This window comes from Hippopotamus amphibius, chromosome 1, assembly GCF_030028045.1.
Source record: "Hippopotamus amphibius kiboko isolate mHipAmp2 chromosome 1, mHipAmp2.hap2, whole genome shotgun sequence".
NCBI lineage: Eukaryota > Metazoa > Chordata > Mammalia > Artiodactyla > Hippopotamidae > Hippopotamus > Hippopotamus amphibius.
The window spans coordinates 97,486,072-97,512,004 of record NC_080186.1 but is presented as its reverse complement, the minus strand read 5'-3'; the positions used below and the strand labels follow the sequence as shown (position 1 = coordinate 97,512,004).

Genomic DNA, 25,933 nt, shown 5'->3' with positions numbered 1-25,933 from the left:
TGGCTCCTAGCGCGCCTGCGCAGCAAGTGACTGCCAGGGAAACACATTGGGTGGGAACCCACACCTCCAGGGCCAGGAGCCTAGGAGAGTGTGAGCTAACAAAAACAAAATGAGTGTATGTGTACCAAGTATATGAGGGACAGAAAAAGGCTGAGGAATTACTTCCGTTTGAGGGATATTGATGAAACATGAAAATCTAATGCGACATGTATTCCTGGATAGGATCCTGACTGAAATAAGAAAGATATGCTGCTGCAACAATTACCAAATTTGAATAGGGTCTGTGGATTTAATGACAGTGTTTATCAATATTGAATTTCAGATTGGTGGGGTTGTATGGTCATAACGTTTGAGAGAATCTCTGGGAGGGTAACAGTAGAGTTTTTAGGGTGGTTTCGGAATCATATCAGAAAAATTATCTATACGCGGGGCAGGAGGTGGGGCGAGGGGGGTGGAGGGAGAGAGAGAGAGAGAACACTTAACAATAAGAAATAGAATTTAATTTAAAAAATGAGTAAAGGTTTGAATGGGCACTCAGAGAGAAGAATGTCCAATCTGTACTACCTGTAGCTTTCCATTTTTTTCTATTCTGCTTTCTTTGTTTTGAATGTCAGACTCAGCAATGGAAACTTTGCATAAAAAACGAACGAACAAGCAAACAAACATCATTTGGGTGTTGGCAGGCATTGCATGGAAAGTAGAAGTGGGACATATGCTGAGCCTCTCTGGCAGTTGAGCTTGAACACAACTTATTCAGGACAACTATTTGGAGGGTTTCTGTACTTAGCTAGTCACTGAAAAGACAATGAATTATTCAACATACTTTTTATGATGCTGTAAGACATTTATTCAAATTGTTCAACAAATATTTATTAGTGTCCAAATAACGGGGAAGATTTCACCAGATCATTGTTTCCTAAGAACTTATTTTCCAATGTTTTCTCACTGGAAGTGGAATAATGGATTTTGCCGGCCATTCCATCTTTCCCTGTCTTTTTCTAGAAGCTTTCCCCACCTAATTTTCTGGGCTGTTAGTAGGACAACAGCAATGCCAGAATAAAGCCAAATGCCTTGAGAGTTAGTTAAACCCTCTCATGATGTGGACTTTGCTTTTATAGGAATAACTTAATTTGTTAGGTTAGTGACAGTGGACTACTTGAATCCTAGAATTGTTTTCTTGGTGTAATCCACTCTCAATTTCCCTCCCCACCCCCAACAGGTGCTGTTGCATTGTGGGAGCTGGATGACAATGAGACACTCATTGTTAGCAAGTTCTGCAAGTATTAGCACGATGACATCGTGTCTACAGTCAGTGTCCTGAGCTCTGGCACACAAGCTGTCAGCGGTGGCAAAGACTTCTGGTGGGTCCCTGCTCTCACTGAGTCTCCAGACCTCATTTGGGTGTCTTTAGTGTCATAGTAGCCTCATTATACTTAATGTTTTGGACTTATTATAAGAACCCAGTGACTAATTAGGACACGTCTATAAGGTTTCCTTAGAGATTTTGCAATTCACTGTAAAAGTACACTGTATTAGAAGCCCAGGAGGCAAAGACACAGCATGTGTCAGTTAAAGGAACTTCTTGTTTGAACACATTTTTATGTAGATAGTGTAGGTCCAAATTAAATTTTTGTTTCCTTTTGCTTAGCATCAGTATTTGGGATCTTGCTCAGAAAATGGTTCTGAATTCATACCAAGGTGAGTGCATGCTGTTTCCTTTTCAGTCTTACCCTTGGCTGTTTTATTTTTAAATGGTACTAGGAATCCACCTGGAAGAGGCTTTCCTTAGCCAGAATCAAAGGTGAGGGTGCCAGGTGCCCAGTCACTTTGATACAAGTGACAGAATTGTTTTATTCCCACTAAAGCTCTGCTGACCCCATTTTGTGCAGTGGGTTCCAAGAGGAAGGGCTCGTTCCTGGTGGGTCATTTATATTTCCTGGATGAGAGAACAAAGGGACCAGAGTTGTTATCTTCATACTTTATATTGAAACTTGCCCAAGACTCACTTCTGGAAAGGGCAGGAGGCTGATGGGTAGACATAGGTTGTGAGGGTCAAGGATGAGGACAGGACTGCCTTAGCAGGGCTTGGGAAACTGAATATAGGTGCTCCTGGGATTTAGAGTTTCTTCACCTGAGAGGCTTCTTTTCAGACCTGGTCTTGTTCCAGACATCTCTTTTCCCCTTGGCAGGCTGCAGTGCCTCTGGCTACCTTCCTGCCTCCCTGGCTTGGCATCCGCAGCAGAGTGAAGTCTTTGTCTTTGGTAAGGCAGCATGTCGAACTCTGTTGACTCTGGGAACGGGAGGATGAGCGAGAGCTGACTCCATAATTCAAGGCTCTAGCAGCTCAGTCTCATCAGCACACTTGGGCACCAGGTGATACTGATGGAGGGGGTGGGAAGGTGGGATGATCCAAAAGTGGTTTTAGTTTAGCTTTGGAGGACATGATGACTTTTGTCCTAGTAGATTTGACTCCTGATTGTTTGCTGTGGCTGTTGTATTCTGGGCATTGTTAGGAGTCAGTGGGCTGCATAGCAAGTGAATTGCTACATAGGGAATCCTGTTGTATAGCAGGGATAGTTGTGTTAACGTGGTGATGCGGCTGTGTATATGGTGACCAGTTTGTGGTTAATATAACAACGATGTCATCCATTAATTTAATTTTCACAGCCCCCAAATGACTAATTATTCCTGCTTTACTGATGCTCAGAGTGGTTAACCTGTTCAAGATTGAGGACCTAGCATTCAGATCCAGATCTGGCTGAGTCCAAAAACCCACGCTCTTAACCTCTGTGACATACTCCCTCTTTCCTTCAGGTGATGAGAATGGAACCATCTCCCTTGTGGACACCAAGAGTGCAAGCTGTGCCCTCAGCTCAGCTGTGCACTCCCAGTGTGTCACTGGGCTTGTGTTTTCCCCACACAGGTACTGTCCTTTGTCGTCAAGGGCCTGGTGGGTATGAATGGGAACAGTGAGAGGGGGGATGCTTGTGTTGGCATAGCATTAGCTGATTGGGTAGTTCCTTAAAGCGGGCACTATTATAGCTGAGGTTTTAGAATGGGAAAGATCTCTTAAGACTGTAGCCTGCTTTTTTTTTTTTTTGGGTTGTATGGTCTCTGATTGCAAATGGCTAAAATATGATCTTGTTCCTGCTCAACACCCAAAATGATTAATATTTGGGCTTCTAGGGCTGTGTGGTTGGAAAGGCTGTGTTTCTGGATCATTGCTGAAGCTATTGGGAGGGACCAGATAGGATGGTTAGTTGCCAGGATGGCTGTCAACCCTGGCTTTTCTCCATTTCCTTTATCTTCCCTTGGAACTTATACCATAGGCTTGAGTGGTAGCCAGACATTAACCCAAAGTGGGTATCAGACCACCTTCTCTGATTATTTTAGAGTGTGGTTTGGGGACTTCCCAGTCAGGTTTTGTCTTGAGATCCATGGAATTTATGTTTCCCAATCCTCTCCTTCTCTCCTAGTGCTCCCTTCCTGGCCTCAATAAGTGAAGACTGCTCACTTGCTGTGCTGAAGTCAGGCTTTTCTGAGCTGTAAGTGTGATGTGGAATCCTGTGAACAGGAATCAAGGAGAGGAGCAACAGGTGGCTGGGTCCTTTTTCTCTTCTGAAAAGTATTATCTCTTTCAAGGGGACTCGGTGACGGACGCAAGCTAACTGTTGACTGTCTCCTTGTTCTGGGGGGCTGAATCACAACCAGCCCTGTTCCCAGTAGAAGAGGAATGTGGTGATGGGTGGGATTTCTGAGTCTGGTATTCCAGGGTTCAGCCTGGAAAATGAAGTGCATTTTCAATATTGCAGCTGCACCCTGCAGCCAGCTTCCAGAGCCAGCTCTGCCCACCAGTACACCTATAGCAGCTGTGGCTAAACTTCACAGTCAACCAGCTTGGAGGATAACCCCACCTACCAGCACATGCACAACTGTCATGGAACCACCACAACATGAGGGCCCATGCAGGGTAAACTTCTGGAGTGCTTGGCTTTGGTGACCAGAAGTGATTGCTCTCTTGTCCCCATAAGAATCCTTCTACATAAAGCCACTCCTTCAAGACTGAGAGATGTAGCTGATCTACCTAATATATAGAAACAAACACAGAGAATTAGGAAAAATGAGGAGACACAGGAATATGTTCCAATGAAAGAACAAGACTAAACCTCAAAAAAATAATTATACAAAGTAGAGAAATAATCTAACTGATAAGGAGTTCAAAGTAATGATCATAGAGATACTCCACGAATTTGGGAGAAGAATAGGTGAACACAGAACTTCAACAAAGAGGTAGAAAATACAAAAAAGAACAAATCAGAGGGGAAGAATCAATAACTGAAGTAAAAAATTACACTAGCTGGAATCAACATTGGATTAAATGATAGTTAGAAAGAGACCAGTAATCTGGAAGACAGAGTAGTGAAAATCATATAATTGGAACAACAAAAAGAAAAAATTTTTATTAATTTATTTAAAACATTTTTTTAATTTTAAAAATGATGATAGTTTAACAAACTTTGGGGACAACACCACATTGTAGTAACATTCATATTATAGGGGTCTGAGAAGGAGGAGAGAGAGAAAGGAACAGAAAATTTATTTCAGAAGATAATGGCTGAAAAATTCCCTAACCTGGTAAAGAAAACAGTTACTCAAGACCAGGAAGCACAAAGAGTCCCAAGCAAGATGATCCTGAAGAGACCCACACCAAGACATAATTAAAATGTCAAAAGTTAAAGATAAAACAGAAAATCTTAAAAGAAGCAAGAGAAAATCAACTAGTTACATACAAGGGAACACCCATAAGACTATCAGCTGATCTTTGAGCAGGAACTTTACAGGTTAGAAGGGAGTGGCATGATATATTAAAGGTGTTGAAAGAAAAAAAGAAAAAAAGCAAGAATACTCTTCCCAGCAAGGTTAACATTCATAACTGAAGGAGAGAAAAAAGTTTCAAAGTCAAGCAACTGTAAAAAAGGTTTACCAGCAGTAAATTGGCCCTACAAGGAATGTTAATGGCCTTCTTAAATGGAGAAGAAAAGGCTACAACTAGATACAAAAAAATTATGAAAGACAAATCCCACTGGTAAATGGAAACATAAAGGTAGTGGATCAACCACCTATAGCTAGTATGAAGGTTAAAGGACAAAAGTAGTAAAATAGGGGGAAGAAAGATGGTGGTGAAGTAGAAGGATGTGGAATGCATCCCTCTCCACAGATGCATCAGGAATACACCAAAAGATGCAATAATTCCCACAGAGAACCGGCTTAATGCCAGCAAAGGACCTTGGACACCAGAAAGGACTGCAAAGATCCCAACATAACTGGGTAGGACAGGGGAAAAAAAGAAGAAAGAGGAGGAGAAGAAAGGAAAGGGGCAGGTCCCACACCCTAGGGTGGGGGGATCTGAAACAGAGGGGAGATTGCTGAATTCAGGGAAATGTCCCTTATCTGATGGGGAAACCCCTTCTCCAATGGGGAATTTCCCTGGGTTGGAAGGGAGACATTTAGGACTGTTCAAAGAGGGTGAAGTGGCTAAGCTGTGGCAGATGGGATAGAGTGAGAAACACACGGATGGTCTGCACCATGGCTCAGCGTGTCCAGACTGAGACATCGATTCACAGCTGAACAGGGGGTCTGGGAACTGGAACGTGGGAACCGGAAAACTGGTTCAGGGTGAGAAACATTGTTGGCAGTGGAGAGATGGACTGAGAGAACAGGAGGGAAGAAATCCGCAGTGGTGAGTGCCTACCGCAGAAAGATGTGTGGCAATAGTGGTGGCTCGATACTGCTGACTCACAAGCGGGGGGAGGAGCTGCGGGTGTAGCCTCTCTCTTGGAGCCTGCGATGGACAAAGGAAGGACCCCTCTGGGCCTGGCTAACACACTCAGGGATAACAAAGGCCCCCAGGCAGGGCTGGCCTAGAATGCCTGCAGCCAAGAGCCATAAGCCTGCAGAGTGGCCCAGCTCTGGAGACACTTTGTTTACACCTGAGCTGCCAGCATCCCTCTGCAATAGGCACCACCATGGCCGACTGAGCCACTGTGACCCAGGCAGGGTGCACTGGTGGAGTCATAGCAGGGGGGAGGAACCGCAGTGGGAGTCACTCTCTTGCTCTCTCAGCCTGAGCTGCCCAAGCCGCCATGACACAGGCAGGGTGCCACTGCTCACTCACTCCCAGGGGAAGGAGACACTATTGTACCCTCTGTCTCCCCACACACCGGTGCTTACAGACGAACAATAAAGGAAGCTCTGCTGGTCACAGAATAATACAAAAAGCCCAAGGCAGGTAGAAGGACACTTACAGCTGAGACCCCAAGGAAACAGAAATATTACTATTAATTCTATTGATCTGGTCCATTCTGGGGTCAGTTCTAGTTTTTATTTATTTATTGTTATTAATTACGATCTTAGTCCTAAGGGATCTACAAGTTTTATAACATATTTTTTATTATATTTTTCTCTTTAGCCTTTTTATGTATTTCTATTTCTAGCTAAGTTTTTTGTAGTGCTGACTGTATCTCTCCTACCTTCTTTTCATCTCTATCTTTTATACGTTTCTATATCTGTCTTTCTCTTTTCATATTTCCAGTCACACTACGCTCTTCTGTTGCCCTGTCTTCTATCCTTTTTTAGTATATTTTATCTTAATATACTTATAAGCAATATTATTGGTCTGCTCTGTTTCCTTGCTTTATTCTCCAGATGACACACTGCTTTGGTTTTTACTATTATGATTTGTCTTTAACTTAGTTCTAAGTATAATTGTCTGATTTCATTCGGAGAATCTTCACTCTGTCTGGTGGTACTCTCGCTCATTATTATATTTGATCTTAGCTTTCAAAATCTCCCTGGATTTGTGTTTGTGTGTGTGTGTGTGGTATGTTTTTTTGTTTTGGTTTTTGTTTTTGTTTTGGTTTGGTTTTGAATTTCTGTTGGTTTTCTCTTTCATTGTCTGATAGCATACTGGGGTTCTTCTGTCAGGTCTTTCTAGTGCCTTATGTTCTATTGGATTCAGTATTTGTGTGTCTTATACATGTATGTGTTTCCTTGACTTAGTATTTGTTTGACTCAACACTCTTCCATTAGTCTGGGGTTTGGACAGTCTTCTTGAAACCCCTTTATTGCCAGAACAAGCAACCTCTGAAATTTGGACTATTCCATCAGAAGTCAAGTAGGAGGCTCTGGAGAGGGAGCACTGAATCCAGGATGCTAGACTACTAGGAAGTCCTCAGGTGCAGGGAAGATTAACTGCAGAGAATTCTCATGGAGCCTCATATCAGATTCTAAGACTAGGCTTCATCCAACTGTCTGCAACTGCCAGTGCTGGACACATCACACCAAACTACAAACAAGACAGGACCACAAACCCACTCATCAGCACACAGACTACCTAAAGCCATATTAACCTCACAGATACCCTAAAATACACCTCCTGACATGGTTCTGCTCATCAGTGAGAAAAGACGCACAGCCACACACCAGAAAGCAGACACCAGACCCCCCCACCAGGAAGCCTACTCAAGACACTGGACAAACCCCACCACAGGGGACAGAGGGCAAAAACAAGAGGAATTACTACTAGGCAGCATAGGGAAAGGAGACAGCAAATCCTATAAATTAGACAAAAGGAGAAAACAAAGAAAGACCATGCAGGCAAAGGAGCAGGAAAAAAATCCACAAGACCAAATACATGAAGAAGAAATAGGAAAATTGCCTGAAAAAGAATTCAGAGTAATGATAGTAAAGATGATCCAAAATCTCAATAACAAAATACAGAAAATACAAGAAACAGTTAATAAGGACTCAGAAGCACTAAAGAGCAAACAAACAGTAATGGATAACAAAATAAGTGAATTAAAAATACTCTAGATTGTATAAACAGCAGAATAACTGAGGCAAAAAAAATGAATAAGTGAGTTGGAAGATAGAATGGAGAAAATAACTGCCACAGAGCAGCAAAGAGAAAAAAGAATAAAAAGAATGGAAGACAGTCTCAGAGACCTTGGTGACAACATTAAGCCCACCAATATTCGAATCATAGGCATCCCAGAAGAAGAAGAAAAAAAGAAAGGGTCTGAGAAATTATTTGAAGAGGTTATAGTGGAAACCTTCCCCAACATGGGAAAGGAAATAAGTAACAAAGTCCGAGAAGCGCAGAGAGTCCCATACAGAAAAAACCCAAGGAGAAATACACCAAGGCACATATTAATCAAACTAATGAAAATTAAACACAAAGAAAAAATCTTAAAAGCAGCAAGAGATAAGCATCAAATAACATATAAGGTAAAACCCATAAAGATAGCAGCTGATTTTTCTACAGAAACTCTGCAGGCCAGAAGGGAATGGCAGGATATACTGAAAGTCCTCAAAGTGAAAAACCTACAGCCAAGAATCCTCTACCCAGCAAGAATCTCATTCAGATTTGAGGGAGAAATCAAAAGCTTTACAGACAAGCAAAAGTTAAGAGAATTCAGCACCACCAAACCAGCCTTACAACAAGTGCTGAAGGAACTTTTCTAAGTAGGAAACACAAGAGAAGGAAAAGACCTACAAAAAGAAACCCAAAACAATTAAGAAAATGGTAATTGGAACACACATGTCAATAATCACCTTAAATGTCAATGGATTAAATGCTCCAACCAAAAGACACAGACTGGCTGAATGGATACAAAAACAAGACCCTTCTATATGCTGCCTACAAGAAACCCACTTCAGACCTAGGGACATATACAGACTGAAAGTAAGGGGATGGAATAAGATATTCCATGCAAATGGAAGTCCAAAGAAAGCTGGAGTAGCAATACTCATATCAGACAAATTAGCCTTTAAAGTAAAGACTATTACAAGAGACAAGGAAGGACACTCCATAATGATCAAGAGATCCATTCAAGAAGAACATATAACAATCGTAAATATCTATGCACTCAACATAGGAGCACCTCCATACATAAGGCAAATGCTAACAGCCATAAAAGGGAACATCGACGGTAACACAATAAGAGTAGGAGACTTGAACACACCACTTACATCAATAGACAGAGGTCATCCAAACAGAAAATAAATAGGGACACACAAGCTTTAAATGACACATTAGACCATCTCAACTTAATTGATATTTATAGGACATTCAATCCCAAAACGACAGAATACACTTTCTTCTCAAGTGCACACGGAACATTTTCCAGGATAGATCACATCTTGGGTCACAAATCAAGCCTCAGTAAATTCAAGAAAATTGAAACCATATCAACCATTTTCTCTGGCCACAACGCCATGAGGCTAGATATCAATTACAGGAAAAAAAATGGTAAAAAATACAACCACATGGAGGCTAAGCAATACACTATTAAACAACCAAGAAATCACCAAAGAAATCAAAGAGGAAATAAAAAAATATCTAGAAACAAATGACAATGAAAACACAACAACCCAAAACCTATGGGACACAGCAAAAGCAATTCTAAGAGGGAAGTTTATAGCAATACAGTCCTACCTTAAGAAACAAGAAAAATGTTGAATAAACAACCTAACCTTACACCTAAAACAATTAGAGAAAGAAGAACAAAGAAACCCCAAAGTGAGCAGAAGGAAAGATATCATAAAGATCAGATCAGAAATAAATGAAAAACAAAGGAAGGTAACAATAGCAAAGATTAATGAAACTAAAAGCTGGTTCTTTGAGAAGATAAACAAAATTGATAAAGCCTTAGCCAGACTCATCAGTAAAAAAAGGGAGAAGATGCAAATCAACAGCATTAGAAATGAAAAAGTAGAAGTAACAACTGACACTGCAGAAATACAAAAAATCATGAGAGACTACTACAAACAACTATATGCCAACAAATTGGGAAACCTGGAAGCAATGGATAAATTCATAGAAAAGCCCAATCTTCCAAGACTGAACCAGGAAGAAATAGAAAATATGAACAGACCAATCACAAGTACGGAAATTGAGACTGTGATTAAAAATCTCCCAACAAACAAAAGCCCAGGGCCAGATGGATTCACAGGCAAATCCTATCAAACATTTAGAGAAGAGCTAACATCTATACTTCTCAAACTCTTCCAAAATATAGCAGAAGGAGGAACACTCCCAAACTCATTCTGCAAGGGCACCATCACCCTGATACCAAAACCAGGCAAAGAAGTCACCAAAAAAGAAAATTGCAGGCCAAATATCACTGATGAATATAGATGCAAAAATCCTCAATAATATACTAGCTAACAGAATCCAACAGCACATTAAAAAAATCATACACCATGATCGAGTGGGGTTTATCCCTGGGATGCAAGGATTCTTCAATATATGCAAATCAATCAATGTGATACATCATATCAACAAATTGAAGGATAAAAACCATATGATCATCTCAATAGATGCAGAAAAAGCTTTTGACAAAATTCAACATCCATTTATGATAAAAACTCACCAGAAAATGGGCATAGTAGGAAATTACCTCAACATAATGAAAGCCATATATGAGAAACCAAAAGCCAACATCATTCTAAATGGTGAAAAACTGAAAGAATTCCCTGTAAGAACAGGAACAAGACAAGGGTGTCCACTCTCACCATTATTATTCAATATAGTTTTGGAAGTTTTAGCCACAGCAATCAGAGAAGAAAATGAAATAAAAGGTATCTGAACTGGAAAAGAAGAAGTAAAATTGTCACTCTTTGCAGATGACATGATATTATACATAGAAAACCTGAAAGACTACCAGAAAACTGCTAGCACTAATCGATGAATTTAGTAAAGTAGCAGCATACAAAATTAATGCACAGAAATCTCTTGCATTCCTATACACTAACAATGAAAAAACAAAAGAGAAATTAAGGACACTCTCCCATTGACCATTGCAACAAAAAGAATGAAATACCTAGGAATAAACCTGCCTAAGGAGGCAAAAATCTGTATGCAGAAAACTATGAGACACTGATGAAAGAAATCAAAGACGATACAAACAGATGGAGAGACATAGCATGCTCTTGGATTGGAAGACTCAACACTGTGAAAATGACTGTCCTACCCAAAGCAATTTACAGATTCGATGCAATCCCTATCAAATTACCAATGGCATTTTTCACAGAACTAGAACAAGAAATCTTACAATTTGCGTGGAAATTCAAAAGACCCTGAATACCAAAGCAATCTTGAGAAGGAAACATGGAGTTGGTGGAATTAGGCTTCCTGACTTCAAACTATACTACAAGGCCATAGTGATCAAGACAGTATGGTACTGGCACAAAAATAGAAAGAAAGATCAATGGAACAGAATAGAGAGCTCAGAGGTAAACCCAATCACATATGGGCAGCTTATCTTTAACAAAGGAGGCAAGAATATACAATGGAAAAAAGACAGCCTCTTCAATAAGTGATGATGGGAAAATTGGACAGCAACATGTAAAAGAATGAAATTAGAACACTTCTTAACACCATACACAAAAATAAACTCAAAATGGATTAAAGACCTAAATGTAAGGCCCGACACTATAAAACTCCTAGAGGAAAACATAGGCAAAACACTCCACGACATACATCAAAGCATGATCCTTGTTGACCCACCTGCTAGAATCATGGAAATAAAATCAAGAATAAACAAATGGGACCTAATGAAACTTACAAGCTTTTGCACAGTGGAAGAAACCATAAACAAAAGAAGAAGGCACCCCTCAGAATGGGAGAAAATACTTGCCAACGAAGCAACACACAAAGGATTACTCTCCAAAATAAACAAGCAGCTCATGCAGCTTAATACCAAAAAAGCAAATAACTCAATCCACAAATGAACGGAAGACCTAAATAGACATTTCTCCACAGAAGACAGGCAGATGACCAACAAACCCATGAAAAGATGCTCAACATCACTAATCATTGGAGAAATGCAAGTCAAAGCCACAGTGAGGTATCACCTCATACCAGTCAGAATGGCCATCATCAAAAAATCTAGAAACAACAAGTGTTGGAGAGGATGTGGAGAAAAGGGAACTCTCCTGCACTGTTGGTAGGAATGTAAGTTGGTACAGCCACGATGGAAAACAGTTTGGAGGTTCCTTCAAAAACTAAAAATAGGACTACCATATGATCCAGTAATCCCACTACTGGGCACATACCCAGAGAAAACCATAATCCAATAAGAAACATGTATTGTAATGTTTATTGCAGCACTATTTACAATAGCCAGGACATGGAAGCAACATAAATGCCCATCAACAGATGAATGGGTAAAGAAGATATGGCATATATATACAATGGAATATTACTCAGCCATAAAAAGGAATGAAATTGAACTATACGTAATGAGGTGGATAGACCTGGAGTCTGTCATACAGAGTGAAGTAAGCCAGAAAGAGAAAAACAAATATTGTATGCTAACTCATATATATGGAATCTAAAAAAAAAAAATGGTACTGATGAACCCAGTGACAAGACAAGTATAAGGATGCAGATGCAGAGAATGGACTGGAGCACATGAGGTTGGGGTGGACGGCGGGTGAAGGGGAAGCTGGGATGAAGTGAGAGAGTAGCATAGACATATATATACTATCAATTGTAAAATAGATAGCCAGTGGGAAGTTGCTCTATAACAAAGGGAGATCAACTCGATGATGGATGATGCCTTAGAGGGCCGGGTCGTGGAGTGTGGTGGGGAGTCGCGGAAGGGAGGGAATATGGGGATATGTGTATAAATACAGTTGATTGACTTTGGTGTACCTCAAAAACTGGTACAAGGGTGTAAAGCAATTATATTCCAATATAGAGCTTAAAAAAAGTTAAAAAAAAAATCCTTCGTCCAATTACTATAGGGTTGGGTTCACTTCTGCCTGAGTGGAAACAGAGCAGAAGCCCATAGCTGACATCCTGATAGGACTCCACTGGCTCTTGTTCTCCTATCCTCTTTGCTTTCATCATCTGTCCCCTTGTAACCTTCTTCCCAACCATGGCTTGGAACTCTCATGGGCTCAAGTTCTTGGAAAACAAAGCTGATATAGGAGGAGGTCTATAGTTGTTGCTTCTAGGTTCAAAAACAGCTTATGAAATGGTCTTTCTGTTCTTTTAGAATGCACGCCACCAGCCACCAAGACCTGGTAACCAACAAGTGACACCCAGAAGTGGCAATTCTGTGCCAATATTGGCAGAGACAGTGGCAGTGGTGGAAAAGGTGGTAGTGATGGAGGAAGTGGTGGAGGAGGTGATGGTGTGGGGGCAGTGAAGGAGATGAAGGTTTCTGCACTAGTAAAGCAGATGGCATTCATAACTATCCCAAAGACAACACCAAGTTCTACCAGTGTGCGGGAGGCAGGACCTTCCATTCCCAGTGTGCCCAGGGTCTGGTGTTTGACCAGAACTGCAAATGTTGTAATTGGCCTTAAATTTTAAATGTTGGAAAAACTCTACTTTGTCGCAGAGTCTCTTATACTGCATGTCAAACTTCATCTTCCAATACTACATATAGTCTGCATATTATATCTATCTGTCTGTCAGTTTGGAAGCCCTACCTTACTGAAACAGCATTATGATTAGGTCTTACTCCATTAAAACCTAAAAAAAAAATTGTAAACCTCTTGAACTAAATCCATTTGTAAAATAAATATGATACTGCATGTTTTATTTTTTGTATTCATTTGTATTCTTTCTTAAGTACTTGAATATACAATTAAGCATTTCAAGGAAACTTGAAGATTAACTGAAGCTATAGTAAAACTTTTACTTTTTATCAAATCAGATTACTATTGTAGAAAGGGGAATTCCCTTTTTTGGTAAAAGCCTTGAGAGTATAAACCAAATGACAGTGTGAAAGATGTTCTCTCACCCTTGTCACTCTCCTCCAAAGAAGGGGCCCAAGACCCTGAGTCAGAAAAGATAATGAATGCTAAATTACAACCTCTGAAAAAAGGGAGGCAGGTGTGTAAGAGAGGTGAGAAATGTTAATCTTGACTTAAATCATAAAAATACTTCCTGACAAGATAATAGAAATATTTAAATCATCAGATTTAATGGAGTGAAAGTTTTTAGACTGAGGTATCTTTAGCATTACCTTAATATTCTAATTTGATTTCCAGCAGAATTTTCTTTCACCATTTTTCTTCAGAAGATCTTGGCCTCTAAGGAATTAGGCCTCTCAGCATCATACTGCCAGTAGTGCCTCTTTCACCAGCTAACACTTATCATGTGCTGGCCCTGAAGGGTACAGCAGGCTATAGCTTTCTGAGGCACTGGCAGCATTTCACTCATTGGTACCCAGACACATGAAGACTTGCCATCAGTCTGATAATTACTAAGAAGGTTAAGCAGGCACAAAAGGACCTTCCCATTAAAAGATAAGGTAAACTACACAATGCCCATTCTGAAGGAACCATACTTGAGTTACTTCAGTTTGTGTTGGAAGGAAAAGGCCTGTCTCCCAGGCCAGTGTCTAGATAAGTACATTGAATGTGGCTGCTATGAGTTCTGACCTTGACAAACCTAGAGTAACTTGTAAGTCTTCAGGGAATCATTAAAACTGGGAGTGGGGGGCAGATACAATCCACCAGCCTCCCTGTAGCACCCTTCTCATACTTCAGTCCAGGCCCAAGAAGCCAGTAGATGAGTTCATTTTTTTTGGCACACAGGCTTAGTTGCTCCATGGCATGTGGAATCTTCCCAGGGCAGGGCTTGAACCCATGTCCCCTGCGTTAGCAGGCGGATTCTTTACCACTACGCCACCTAGGAAGTCCCGATTAGTTCCTTTTGAGTCCTGCTGTATCCCCAGTGCTTGCCACTCTGCCTCACACATGGTAGGAACTCAATATGATGATGACTGACAGACTAAATGGATGATGTTATGGGAAAGGAGGGATTTTTTCATTCTGCGAGCTTTATATAAATTTGGAAAAGGAAACCAAATCAGAACCTTCTCACTCCATGCCAGGGAACTCAGACACTTGGAAGAGCTCTGAAACCTAAATGTTAACTCTGCCTTTAAATATCCTCTGCATCTAGCAAGCCCAAATACAAGGCCAAGCAAGCCATCCAAAGCCTCGATATGTATAGATCAACATACATATCATGGCAAGTCTGCTATTATCAGGGCTAGTAGTAGAAAACATAAAACTGCTGCCTGGGAATTAGAGCTAGAGGGAGGGACCCACAGTATTTCAGTAAAGTGAAGCCACCCCACTGAACACTCAGTAGGAACCCCCATGACCATCTACATGGATACACAACTAACCAGCACAGGGAGAGAGAACCCTCTGAAATAATCTTTATGCTGCTGAATAGCAGTTATGAGCCCCTTGCCCCTCCCTGTGCCCCATGCTGCAGACAGCAGGGCTGGAGCAATGCAGCAGGACGAGAGTGGCTCTGTCCTCGGTCCTGGAGAGTCTGTGGGCAGGAGGAGCACGTGAAGGCAGTCACAGCTTCTCAGTCGTAATACAGGCTTAGGTAGGCCACACGGTTCCGATGCTTTCTAAAGTCTCTGTCTGTGGACAGCTGCAATGACAGAATACTCTCTAGGTGAATATTCGAATGAGAACCCGCTGCCTCTGGTCTTCCTGGTTGTGCAAAATAGAACTCTATGTTAGAGCTGCTGTGGGCTAGCTGGACCCCAACCTAGCTTTAGTGAGTCTCTCAACATCATTGTGTACAGCTACTCTTTGTCATCTTACCCTGGAATATATCATACTAGGAATTATTTTCTACTTGGTAGATCATCAAGTATAGCTGGTAAACTTCTTGAAAATGAAGATTATGTGTTTAATTCTTGAATGTTACCCATAGGACTTAGAACAATGATGTTAGTACATTTGGCATTTAATAAATATTTGTAGAACTAGTCCAAAGTTCCACTAGGGGAGAAAAGGCACCTCTGGAATTATGATAGCTGACATGGATTGAGAGCATTTATTATGTTACAGGTACTGTGCTAAATGCTCTTCTACAATATCTCAATCTTTACAACTTTATCAGGTTGGACCTATTATTATATCCATTTTAAAGGCAAACTGAGGCTTAAAAAGTTAGAGGACTTGCACAAGATCACAAAGCAAGCAAATATCGAACTCATATTTGAACCCAGGCAGTCTGCCCCTGAAATCCATGTTCTTGCCAGAATCATCCACAGCCCCTTGATGATCTAATACTCAAGTGGTATGATGGAAAGAGCACTGGCTTTGGAGTCACAAGATCTAGTCACAAGATCTAGCTGAGCAACTTCTGCAAGCCACTTGATTCATCTGAGCTTCAGTTTCCTCCTCAATCATAGACGATAATTATCTCAGACTACCACAGATTATTTGAGGACTAAATAAGAAAGTGTAACTTGTTTAGTCACACACACCTTTAAAAATCAAGTGAAATTGTCTAACTCTCCAAAAAGATCCCCATATGCATATACACACAAAACTGTGCAAGTGATTTCAGGGGAACAAGGGCTTCTTGAAGCTTATTCACAGACTCCTGGTTAAGAATCACTGGTGTACATGGAAGTATTAGGTAAATGGCTCTATAGAAGTCCAGTTCTATTACCTCAGATTTCAGGGTTCTTTTCTGTAGACATGGAACCTGAGTCCAATCTGGAGATCCAAATTTCATTGGCCAGGTGACTTTCTTAGGTGGCTTTATCTCTGGATTGTATGTGGTAGGGCTAGAAACAAAATTTTAAAGAATCATGTGTAATGAGTTAGTGATCATATATGAACTTCAACCCCTGATCTAGCGTCCTAACTCTTTGAGGAAAGGCAGCCAACTGATTAACATAGGATTCCTTTGCTTGTTAATGTATTTCTGATTACGTTTTAGTGTTCAAGATATCTAGTCTTGACAAAGTAAAAATCAGCTCAGTTTAAAATATTTCTGGAACTTCAGTATCCTTACCTGAGGGACCAAAAGATCCCAGAAATGGTGGGTGATAAAGAGAGCTAACACAGTGATACAAAATTGAGTATAAAAGTGCAGTGCTAATTTAAAGTATCAGTAATCTAGGGACAGCAAAGCAGGTGAAATTTCTTGATAATGGGATTATTTAATAATTGCCTTTGCTCATAACACTTTGTCTTTTGGTGTAGACTCTGCTGTGGAAATAGAGTAGACATGGGAATCAAGATTCACCATCTCTACTTCCTTACTACAACCTTGAGAAAGTTACACACACTCTCTGATCCTTGGATTTCTCACTAGTGATAGAAAGACCTTGACCCTGTGCTCTACAGTTCCACAGACTCTGAATGGCTTCCTAAAGCACTTGGAATGCCTTCCTTGGTCTACTAGACATACATACTCTAGTCCCACCCCTCCTTCTCTGTTCTCATTTCCTCCTTGCTCACTGCACGCTAGCCAAACTAATCTTCTTTCTTTTTTTCCTCACACCAAATTCCTTCCCAGCGTCTAGCCTTCTCACTTGCTGTTCCTCCTGTCTGAGATGCTCTGGGCCCAGAACTTCACAGGGCCAGCTCAGTCTTGTTATTGTGATTTTAGATAAAGTGTCATTTCCCTAGAAAGACCAATCTTGACAATCCTTGCCAAAGTAGATTCTAGTCCACTAGTGCGTGTATTATCATCCTGTTTGATTTTATTCAGCACATCACCAGGTCACCAGACTTCCTGATGCACCCATGACAGGCCTAGATTATGGCTACCATCTTGGTATAATTGTTAGTAAGACACCCTTTCTTTCTCAGAAGTGTTACTGTCTGACTAACAAATAATATGGTCACTCTCCTTATTACCATTAATATTATCTTTTTAAATTAATTAATTAATTAATTAATTTTATTGGCTGTGTTGGGTCTTTGTTGCTGCACACGGGCTTTCTCTAGTTGTGGTGAGCAGGGGCTACTCTTCCTTGTGGTGCACGGGCTCCTCATTGTGGTGTCCTCTCTTGTTGCAGAGCACAGGCTCTAGGTGCATGGGCTTCAGTAGTTGTGGCACATGGGCTCAATAGTTGTGGCTCATGGGCTCTAGAGCGCAGGCTCAATAGTTGTGGCTCATGGGCTTTGTTACTCCATGGTATGTGGTATCTTCCTGGAGCAGGGATCGAACCCATGTCCCCTGCATGGGCAGGCAGATTCTTAACCACTGTGCCACCTAGGAAGTCCTACCATTGATATTATCTTGTTCATTTGCTTCTCATCTGTTTGGACCCTAGAATATAAGTTCCAAGAAATCAGGTATCTTGTGTGATGGGTTTAATGCAAAATCTCTGAAACCTATAAATCTGCTTGGCCATTTATAAATATTTATTGAATGAGTCACCATACTCTACAATCTTATAATTCTAGAGACCTGGAAGGCAAGAGGTTGAATCTTTAAAGATAGATGATTTCTTATTTAGAGGGTGTGGTTTGGATGCAACCCATTTTTGTACTTCCTTTCCTACTGCTCTTTGTTGAAATGCATCAGAAAAAGGGGCACATACCCAGGATAACAAGTGTCCTTTGAGTATGTCCTAAATCGAGGCAACAAGGCATTAAATGGAGCAAAATTTTGTTTGTGTGTTTGCTCCTGAGGATTGACTGTCTGGTACATGCCTGGGTAAGGTGTCATATCCTGTTTCCAAGAAAAAAACCAACATGTTAGACAGTGATACACACACACACACACACACACACACACACACACACACATACGTAAAGCCTTCTAAGTAGAAAAAACAAAGTCCCCTTTTCTTGTTTATGTATCAGCTATGGTTTAGAAATAGGCCTACAGTATGTAGAAAACCAAGATAAGGGTATGATTCCACTATGTAAAAGTACTTGATGCTTAAGTCGTAGAAATAATCCTATGGTGGGTAGAGAGCCAAGGTTACTAGTTGCAGCTACTACTCCTACCATCCTACTCAGAGATTCTTTTAGAGCCAGTATCCCTTTCCTTGAGCTTAAGTGTCAAGGAAATGTCTAACAAGAGATTAAGAGCCTATGCTGAAGACTTGAAATCCAATCACACAAAAGGGTGAAGAAGTTGGAATTTGTTTCTTAACCGACAAGATAATATGATGTATATAAACAGAGCTTCCAGTATTTTAACATTAGGAAGCCCTGAAGCCCTGCCTTAGTACCATTTCTTCTGAGACTTGTTTTCCACTCTCCCAGGACACTCACACACACATTCGCAGTGCTAACATCCAAGCTTTTCCGATAGGCTTCTTAGTAGCTTTTGCCCAAATTACCTTTTTTCTTGAGTTTCAGGGCATATTCTTTGGGTAACCTCCCCCTTTGCTCCCCATTGCAAATATATGCAGCAACATGGATCACGCTAACATCTAAGCACATTCAGCCATTTCTAACCTTGCTGATTGGCGTAAATCTCACAGCTGTTCTGGCTCCAAAAGCATATCCTTTTTTACTAGTCAGGATCTTAGAGAGGTTGTATGCCAAGCCATACTTCTTCAGGTTGTATATAGAAAAGAAAGAAAGAAAGAAAAAACACACATAGAGAACATTATAGTTATTAAAACCGAGCGAACTTAGAGTACTCCTGAATCTTCTCTGCCTAAGTTGCTCTTTCTTTCTTGATTCCTCTGAATCAAGACCATACAAGCAAGTGCATAATTAACACAGGCAACTCTACAAAGGAATGTGGCTGGAGAGGTAGAGTGAATGACATTTCTGTGCATTACAGTGAATCTACTTCTCTGAGCTCCATAGAGCTGAATCTGCTATAATGCAACTGTCAGTCTGTTTATATGATTTCATAAACTGACCTACCAGCACAGCCACAGTCCAAGTCTGGGCTAAGGGGAGCTATTGAGTCACAGGCCTCTGGAGGTAGGAATGGAATATCCTTTGGTGGGGCTATACTGGGGACCTCATGAGGCCAAGGCCTGAGCTTGGTGGGGAGGCACAAAGGGAGCAATGGTTCTTTGATTACTGATATTGGCCCTGATAGCTGGTTGCAGAGGACCAGGGCAATTTCTCATGTTGGGACTCTGAAGGTCACAAATCCCATAGGGTTTTTCTTCCAGGAAAACTTAGTATCCTTAGATAGTCTGGGAACTGAGACCCACCTCAGGGAAGGTGAATACTCACGTCTTCTGCTATGTAACATCCAGGGCCTCTGTTGGGTGCTCCCCTAAGAGGGAGAAACTTGTTCCCCAACAAGCTTGGGAGATAGGAGTGGGGAAAGACCTTCCTCTGTTGACATGTTCCGAAGGAGTAGTTAACCAGCTGCTCTGAAGATCAAGAAAGAGGAGAAACTCCACATGAGGGAAGACCCCTTGGGCTAAGTGAGAGCTTGGGGGCAGATGGGTTATGGAGAGGTGGGGCAGAGCTCTTAAGAGCAGGCCCAGCTCTTAACAAAAACCAGATCAACTCTATGTAAGGGGGTGAACTGCATTTTCCCTCCCTTCACCCTTCTTCTTTCCCAGTCTCCTTACTCTTCCTCCTGCCTCTACTCTTCACTCCTCTACTATAGCCCTCCTCACCGGCTTTATTGAAGCACATCTCAGGAGTGCCACCAGGGCCAGAGTTTGTGTACTGCATTGCCTAGGAAACAGGGGCGGGGCTGGGCAGCACCAGAACCAGAGAGGAGTGGCTCTGAGTTAGCCTATTCAGCAAGTGGGGAATCTTGCAGAGTCACCCTTGGGGCTGGAGCTGCACCTCCAAGGCCAGGAGCCCAGGGGAGTGAGAACTCTGCAGCTGGGCAGAAGGTAGAAGGTTTGCTGGATCTGAGGTTGTAAGCTGAAGAGCTTTGGAAGCTGGACCACCAGAAATGCACTGCTGAGGAAGGAGGGACCCCCATGTTCAGGATGCCCTGAAATCCAGGCTACCAGGTTCAGGGATGTAGGAAAACACAGCCCCTGTAGTGATGGCCTGTGGGGGTTTGATTCTTAGGAAATGCCCAGAAGAGGGGAGTTGGGGACCTAATGGAGCCCAGATAGTTCTGTATTAGACCCCACTAAGACCCATACTTCCTTTTTCTCAAGCCATTCCCATCAGGTTACCCCCTTCTATCCCTAAGTGGGGCTTGAGGCTTTAAAAGGTCTGACATCCTTAGTGGAACAGTAAGAGTGCAGTGGAATCGCAGAAGTGCTTAACAGCTTAAATCTGGGGGCAGTTACTTAAATGTTTAAGTCCCAGTTTCCTCAACTCTAAATTGGGAACAATAATTCCTCTTTATAGGGTTGTTGAGAGGATTCAGATAACAGGATTGAAGCAGTTCATTGCCTAGTGCTTTGTAGGTGACAATGCAAGAGATTAGTATTACTAAAATAGTATCTAGCTAGCTTAGGAGCACCCCCATCCTAACCCAAGAGGAAATATCAGGGTGTATGATGACTTCTTTACCTTTGTCCTAGATATTAACACTAACTTGCTTTCACTTGATTTTAGGGTAACTTTAGGAGTTGTCAGGTGTGGGAGGCAACAGAATACACAGTGTGATTGGTACATTCTGTCTTTGGCTTCTAAGGATGATCCTGGGATCCACACATACCCAGGGATAGCACAGTCTACAGGGATGATTTTATAGCTCTAATATAGGGTTTCCAAAAGAGGTGATACTGAGTCCTAGAGGATATTTTGGAAACTTGCAGAAGTGTTTTGCTTGTTAAAAAGTATTGAAGTGATGCTCCTGGTCAATGGGCCAGGGAGGCTGGATACATGTAGCTCATTGCCCAGTTACACAGCGAATTGTGTCAAGTCCTATATAACATTCAAATATCTTCCTGGCCTCTACAAAAATAGTTGATTTGACATATATAGCAACATTGAAGAAGGTTTTTGTTTTTTCAAAAGAAATGCAGAAAGCCCAGTAATATAGGAGAAGGTCTTATGAGAAACAAAGCTTAACTGGAATAAAGATATGGTCTCAACATTATTGTACAATTTGCTTCAAGCCTCTTTTCTACTCGAAATATAATTACAGTAACAATGATGGTAAACAAAATGTAAAGAGATATCGTATTAATTCAATAATTTTCACTTTCCTTAGTATTTTAAGGAATATTAATATTGTTAGTTAGTGTTTTTTAGAAATTAGTGTTTACATCATTAGTGACATGAAACATGTCTCACAAAGTACTTTGAAATCATGGCAACATATTTCCTCATTGGCAGATTGGTGTGCTTCAGACTAAGCCTCCAGCTGAGAAGAGAGAGAAAAACCAGACTCAATAAAACATACATATTTCAAGACATCAGAGATATACCAAGGAAGAAAGAACCTCCAGGGCCAAGATCCCAGAGAGAGAGGCAGCCCTAAGTGGTGAGCCCAACAGGTGGCGCTGCTCTTCCCTTTGAACGTTAGCTACCTAGAAAGCTGGCTGAGAAGCAGAGGATTTGAGAAGAACTTTGAGCAGATGGTCTCTGAAAGATGGAGAGCAAAAGTTAGGCTGACTATGGGGGAGATGAGACTGGAAAGCTCCCTGGAATTTTAGTTAGGACTCTAAAGAGATACATCTCAGGAATAAAAGTAAGTAAGAAATAGAGCAGCTCTCCAAAAATCCTGAAATTCACCTTTCTATCAACTGAGTCCCCAGTTGCATTAAGAGGATCTATTTTTACCCATACTGCATACCAGAAACAAAAGTAAATCATATATTAGTATAACATCATCTGAGCCTCAAGTAATTTTTATATTTTTTATGCAAAATGTTTGGCATTGAATATAAAACAACCACTCACACACAAAAAAGTAGAAATAAACCCAAAGGAAGTCCAGAGATTAGCGTGGACATTAAGATCAAGTGTGGACTTTAAGATACCTGTACTTGGCTTTAGATTTTAGAAGAAGCCTGAAGATTGCAGCAAAAGAAAGCAAGGAAATTTGTGATCTTGAAGCAAATTCTTGGCTTCTGAGGTAAGAAGCTAAAAGAAAAAGATAGATTAGACCCTGAAAACAAACTCAATAAAGACCCCAGTGTACTCAGGGAAAGAGAAATTTTCCCCATCAGTCTTTATTTTTATGTTACTAATATAACACAGGACCCACCTGTATCCAGACTGATGAAAATTAATCAACTTTTCATTAAAGCCAATCCAGACATAGAACAGTCAAAGACAGACTGTCTGTATGTTATGTATATCTCCTGTATTACTGATTGTACAATGGTGAAATTCAGAAGTTAAGCAGAAATTCAGAAAACTCCAAGGATTGTCAAGAATCACTGAATCTTTAAATGATGGATGTTTTTGAATGATGATCGTGTGCAAAGAAACCTTGCAGGTGACCACTTGGAAGAGAAGAACAGCTAGATAGATGTAGCCACTTTTTTTTTTTTCACTCAACAAGTGTTTATTCAGTATATATAAAATAATATAATATGACTAAGCAATTGGCTCTGGAGTTCAGACAGATCTTACTTCAATTACTGCATCTACTACTTTTTTTTAAAGATTTATTATTTATTTTTTAAATTTTTGGCTGCGTTGGGTCCCCATTGCTGCGCACGGGCTTCCTCTAGCTGTGGCAAGTGGGGGCTACTCTTCATTGCAGTGCGTGGGTTTCTCATTGCGGTGGCTTCTCTTGTTGAGGCACACAGGTTCTAGGCACTCGGCCTTCAGTAGTTGTGGCACATGGGCTCAACAGTTGTGGCACACAGGCTTAGTTGCTCCGTGGCATGTGGGATCTTCCTGCAGCAGGGATCGAACCCACGTCCCCTGCATTGGCAGGAGGATTTTTAACCACTGCACCACCTAGGAAGTCCCCCCCTCATTCCTTTTTACTGCTGCTCAGTACTCTACTGTACAGATTTACCAGTTTATTCAATCATTCCCTTACTGGATGGATATGTGAGTTGTTTCCAACATACTATTATTACAAATAGTGCTGCAATGAATAGCTTTGTGTATGTTACTTCATATTTTTGCCATCATATCTCCAGGAACTTTACTTCTGTTCTCACTTAACACTCAAAATAACTCTATGCCTTAGACACGGGGTCTCCAGCTTATGTACAAGCTTGATGTAGGGAAACCACTGCTGTGGTACACAGCAGTCCAGCAACTGCAACAGTACATTACAGAACAAGCCTTTACAACACGGAATAAACACCCTCCCTCCTACCTTACCATTTTCTTCCAATATACTGACAACACTTCTTAGAGAAAAAGAAGTTATTCTGCCAAGTTAAACACCACAGAGAATAAAGAAGGAGTTCAGTTTTATTTTCTCTGTGCATCTGCAAAACACTTAGGACCAACACAGAGAAAAAAACAAAACCTCCTGTGAAAAAAATTACACTTATAAAAAAGGGCCTGAGAGGGATTAGCGCCTTGGCCCCTGGGAGCTACAGCAATTCTGATTGGTCCAAGGAAGTGAACTGATATTGGGAGGCTATAACAGGAGGAAAGACAATGAGAAATCACTGAGGGAGAGGGCCTCGAAGTGGGCCTCGAGGGGGAACTGGAGGCCAGGGAGTGGGTCTGGGTGGAGGGAGGGGCCCCCACTGGTAGCCGTAGGGTGGAGGTCGTGGAGGGCCAGTGTATCCGTGAGGAGGCATCAATGGAGGAGGTCCACGCATACCATGCGGAGGCATAGGACCTGGGTGACCCATGGGAGAGCCAAACGGAGGCCCTCGGGGGGGCATGCCCATTGGAGGAGGTCCAGGATGAGGCATTCCAGGTGGTGGTCGGGGTGGTGGCTGCCCCCCAGAGCCAGGGGGCCCAGCATGGGGGTGTCCTAAGCCATGAGGGCCATGGTGGGCCAGCTGCATCTGAGACATCCCTGGATGGGGCATCCCACCCGGTGGGAATGGGTGAGGATGTGAGTGTCCATGTCCAGGATGTCCGGCCCCTGGGGTTCCTGCTGATGGGGGGCCATGTCCTCCAGCCCCAGGAGGCATAGGTGGTGGGGCATGGCTGGGGGTATCGCAGGTGGAAGGGCTCCAGGAGGTGGTACTGGGGGTGGGAAGGAGCCAGGAAGAGGCATGCCTGGAGGAGGAAGCCCAGACCCCAATGATGATACCACAGGATTGGGAGCAGAGGGTGGAGGGGGTGCATCTGCAAACAGCTGATGAGGGCGGTCAGCCTGGGAGAGTGGGTTCTGTGCTGCCAGAAGTCGTTCAGCTGCTGAGCCATGGCGCTCGCCCTTGGAGTCCTTCTTGAAAGCATAGGATACAGTGATTGGGCGGTTACAGAGGTACTGCCCATTCATGGCCTCAATCGCTGCATCCGAAGCATCAAATGAAGCAAAATTAATAAAGGCATAACCTTTGGAGTTGCCTGTGTCAGGGTCCCGCATAATCTTGGGGGTTTGTAAGATGACCCCAAAGGCGCTAAAAGTATCATAAAGCAACTTCTCATCGATCTCTGGGTCCAGGTTCCCAATGAAAATGTTGGCCCCCACATCCAGGTTTTTGTTGTGAGCTGATGCCTTGTTCACCCGTATTGGTTTCCCATAGAGTTTGATCATGTTCATGATTTTAATGGCATAGTCAGCATCTTCCTCACTCAAGAATTCCACAAAGCCATAGCCTTGGTGCTGACCAGTGACTCTATCCTTTGGCATGTGGGTGTTGACCATGGGCCCTGCCTGGAGAAATAGCTCCCACAGCAGTGGTTCGCTAACCTTCTCATCAAGGCCCCCGACGTACACAGTGGCATCCTGGTTCCGCTCGGAGATCGGCCCGGCCGCCATGGCGAAAGCACTCCCGCCGTCTCCAGATGTAGCCACTTTTGATGGAAGTCTTAAAGAATTCAGTAGTTCCTGTCATGTACATTTCTAACCATAGTAATAGCATCAAGAGGATGTCTGATGTTTATGGAGACTGTTACAGATTTATGAGATAGTTATCTGCTTTCCTCATTTGACTATGTACGAGGCTATTGTAAGAATTATGATTCTAGGAAACCACCTGCTCTGTTACAGTGGTCTAACTGAATGGGGATAAGTAGATTCAACATTTGGTATAATGTTTTAAATAGATTTTTGTCTCATTTAAAAGTGTATTGGTTTGATGTATGTCATAGAGTGTTCTGCCTATGTTTTCCTCCAGGAGTTTTATAGTGTCTGGCC

The 25,933-nt window shown here is 41.9% G+C and overlaps 3 protein-coding genes across 3 annotated transcripts; 1 reads left to right on the top strand and 2 right to left on the bottom strand.

Moving 5' to 3' along the window:
• Positions 1–1,653: 1,653 nt before the first annotated feature.
• LOC130855955 (methylosome protein 50-like) lies at positions 1,654–13,561 on the top strand. Its single transcript, XM_057740112.1, has 5 exons — positions 1,654–1,698; positions 2,190–2,261; positions 2,815–2,923; positions 3,477–3,545; positions 13,065–13,561. Exons 1-5 carry the CDS (start codon positions 1,677–1,679, stop codon positions 13,105–13,107), a joined length of 315 nt encoding a protein of 104 aa, XP_057596095.1. The 5' UTR covers positions 1,654–1,676; the 3' UTR covers positions 13,108–13,561.
• Positions 13,562–13,831: 270 nt separating this feature from the next.
• Positions 13,832–20,460, bottom strand: LOC130832364 (protein pitchfork-like). Its single transcript, XM_057700728.1, has 6 exons — positions 20,355–20,460; positions 20,008–20,150; positions 19,267–19,365; positions 18,399–18,529; positions 16,511–16,628; positions 13,832–15,475 (listed from the first exon to the last, which is right to left on the bottom strand). The coding sequence occupies exons 1-6, from the start codon at positions 20,458–20,460 to the stop codon at positions 15,407–15,409; spliced, it is 666 nt and encodes a 221-aa protein (XP_057556711.1). The 3' UTR covers positions 13,832–15,406.
• Positions 20,461–24,049: 3,589 nt separating this feature from the next.
• LOC130855731 (splicing factor 3B subunit 4-like) lies at positions 24,050–25,573 on the bottom strand. Its single transcript, XM_057739721.1, is given in 2 exon segments — positions 24,050–24,772; positions 24,775–25,573. Coding segments are annotated over 2 exon segments (1,272 nt in total). The 5' UTR covers positions 25,556–25,573; the 3' UTR covers positions 24,050–24,281.
• Between the last annotated feature and the right edge of the window lie 360 nt (positions 25,574–25,933).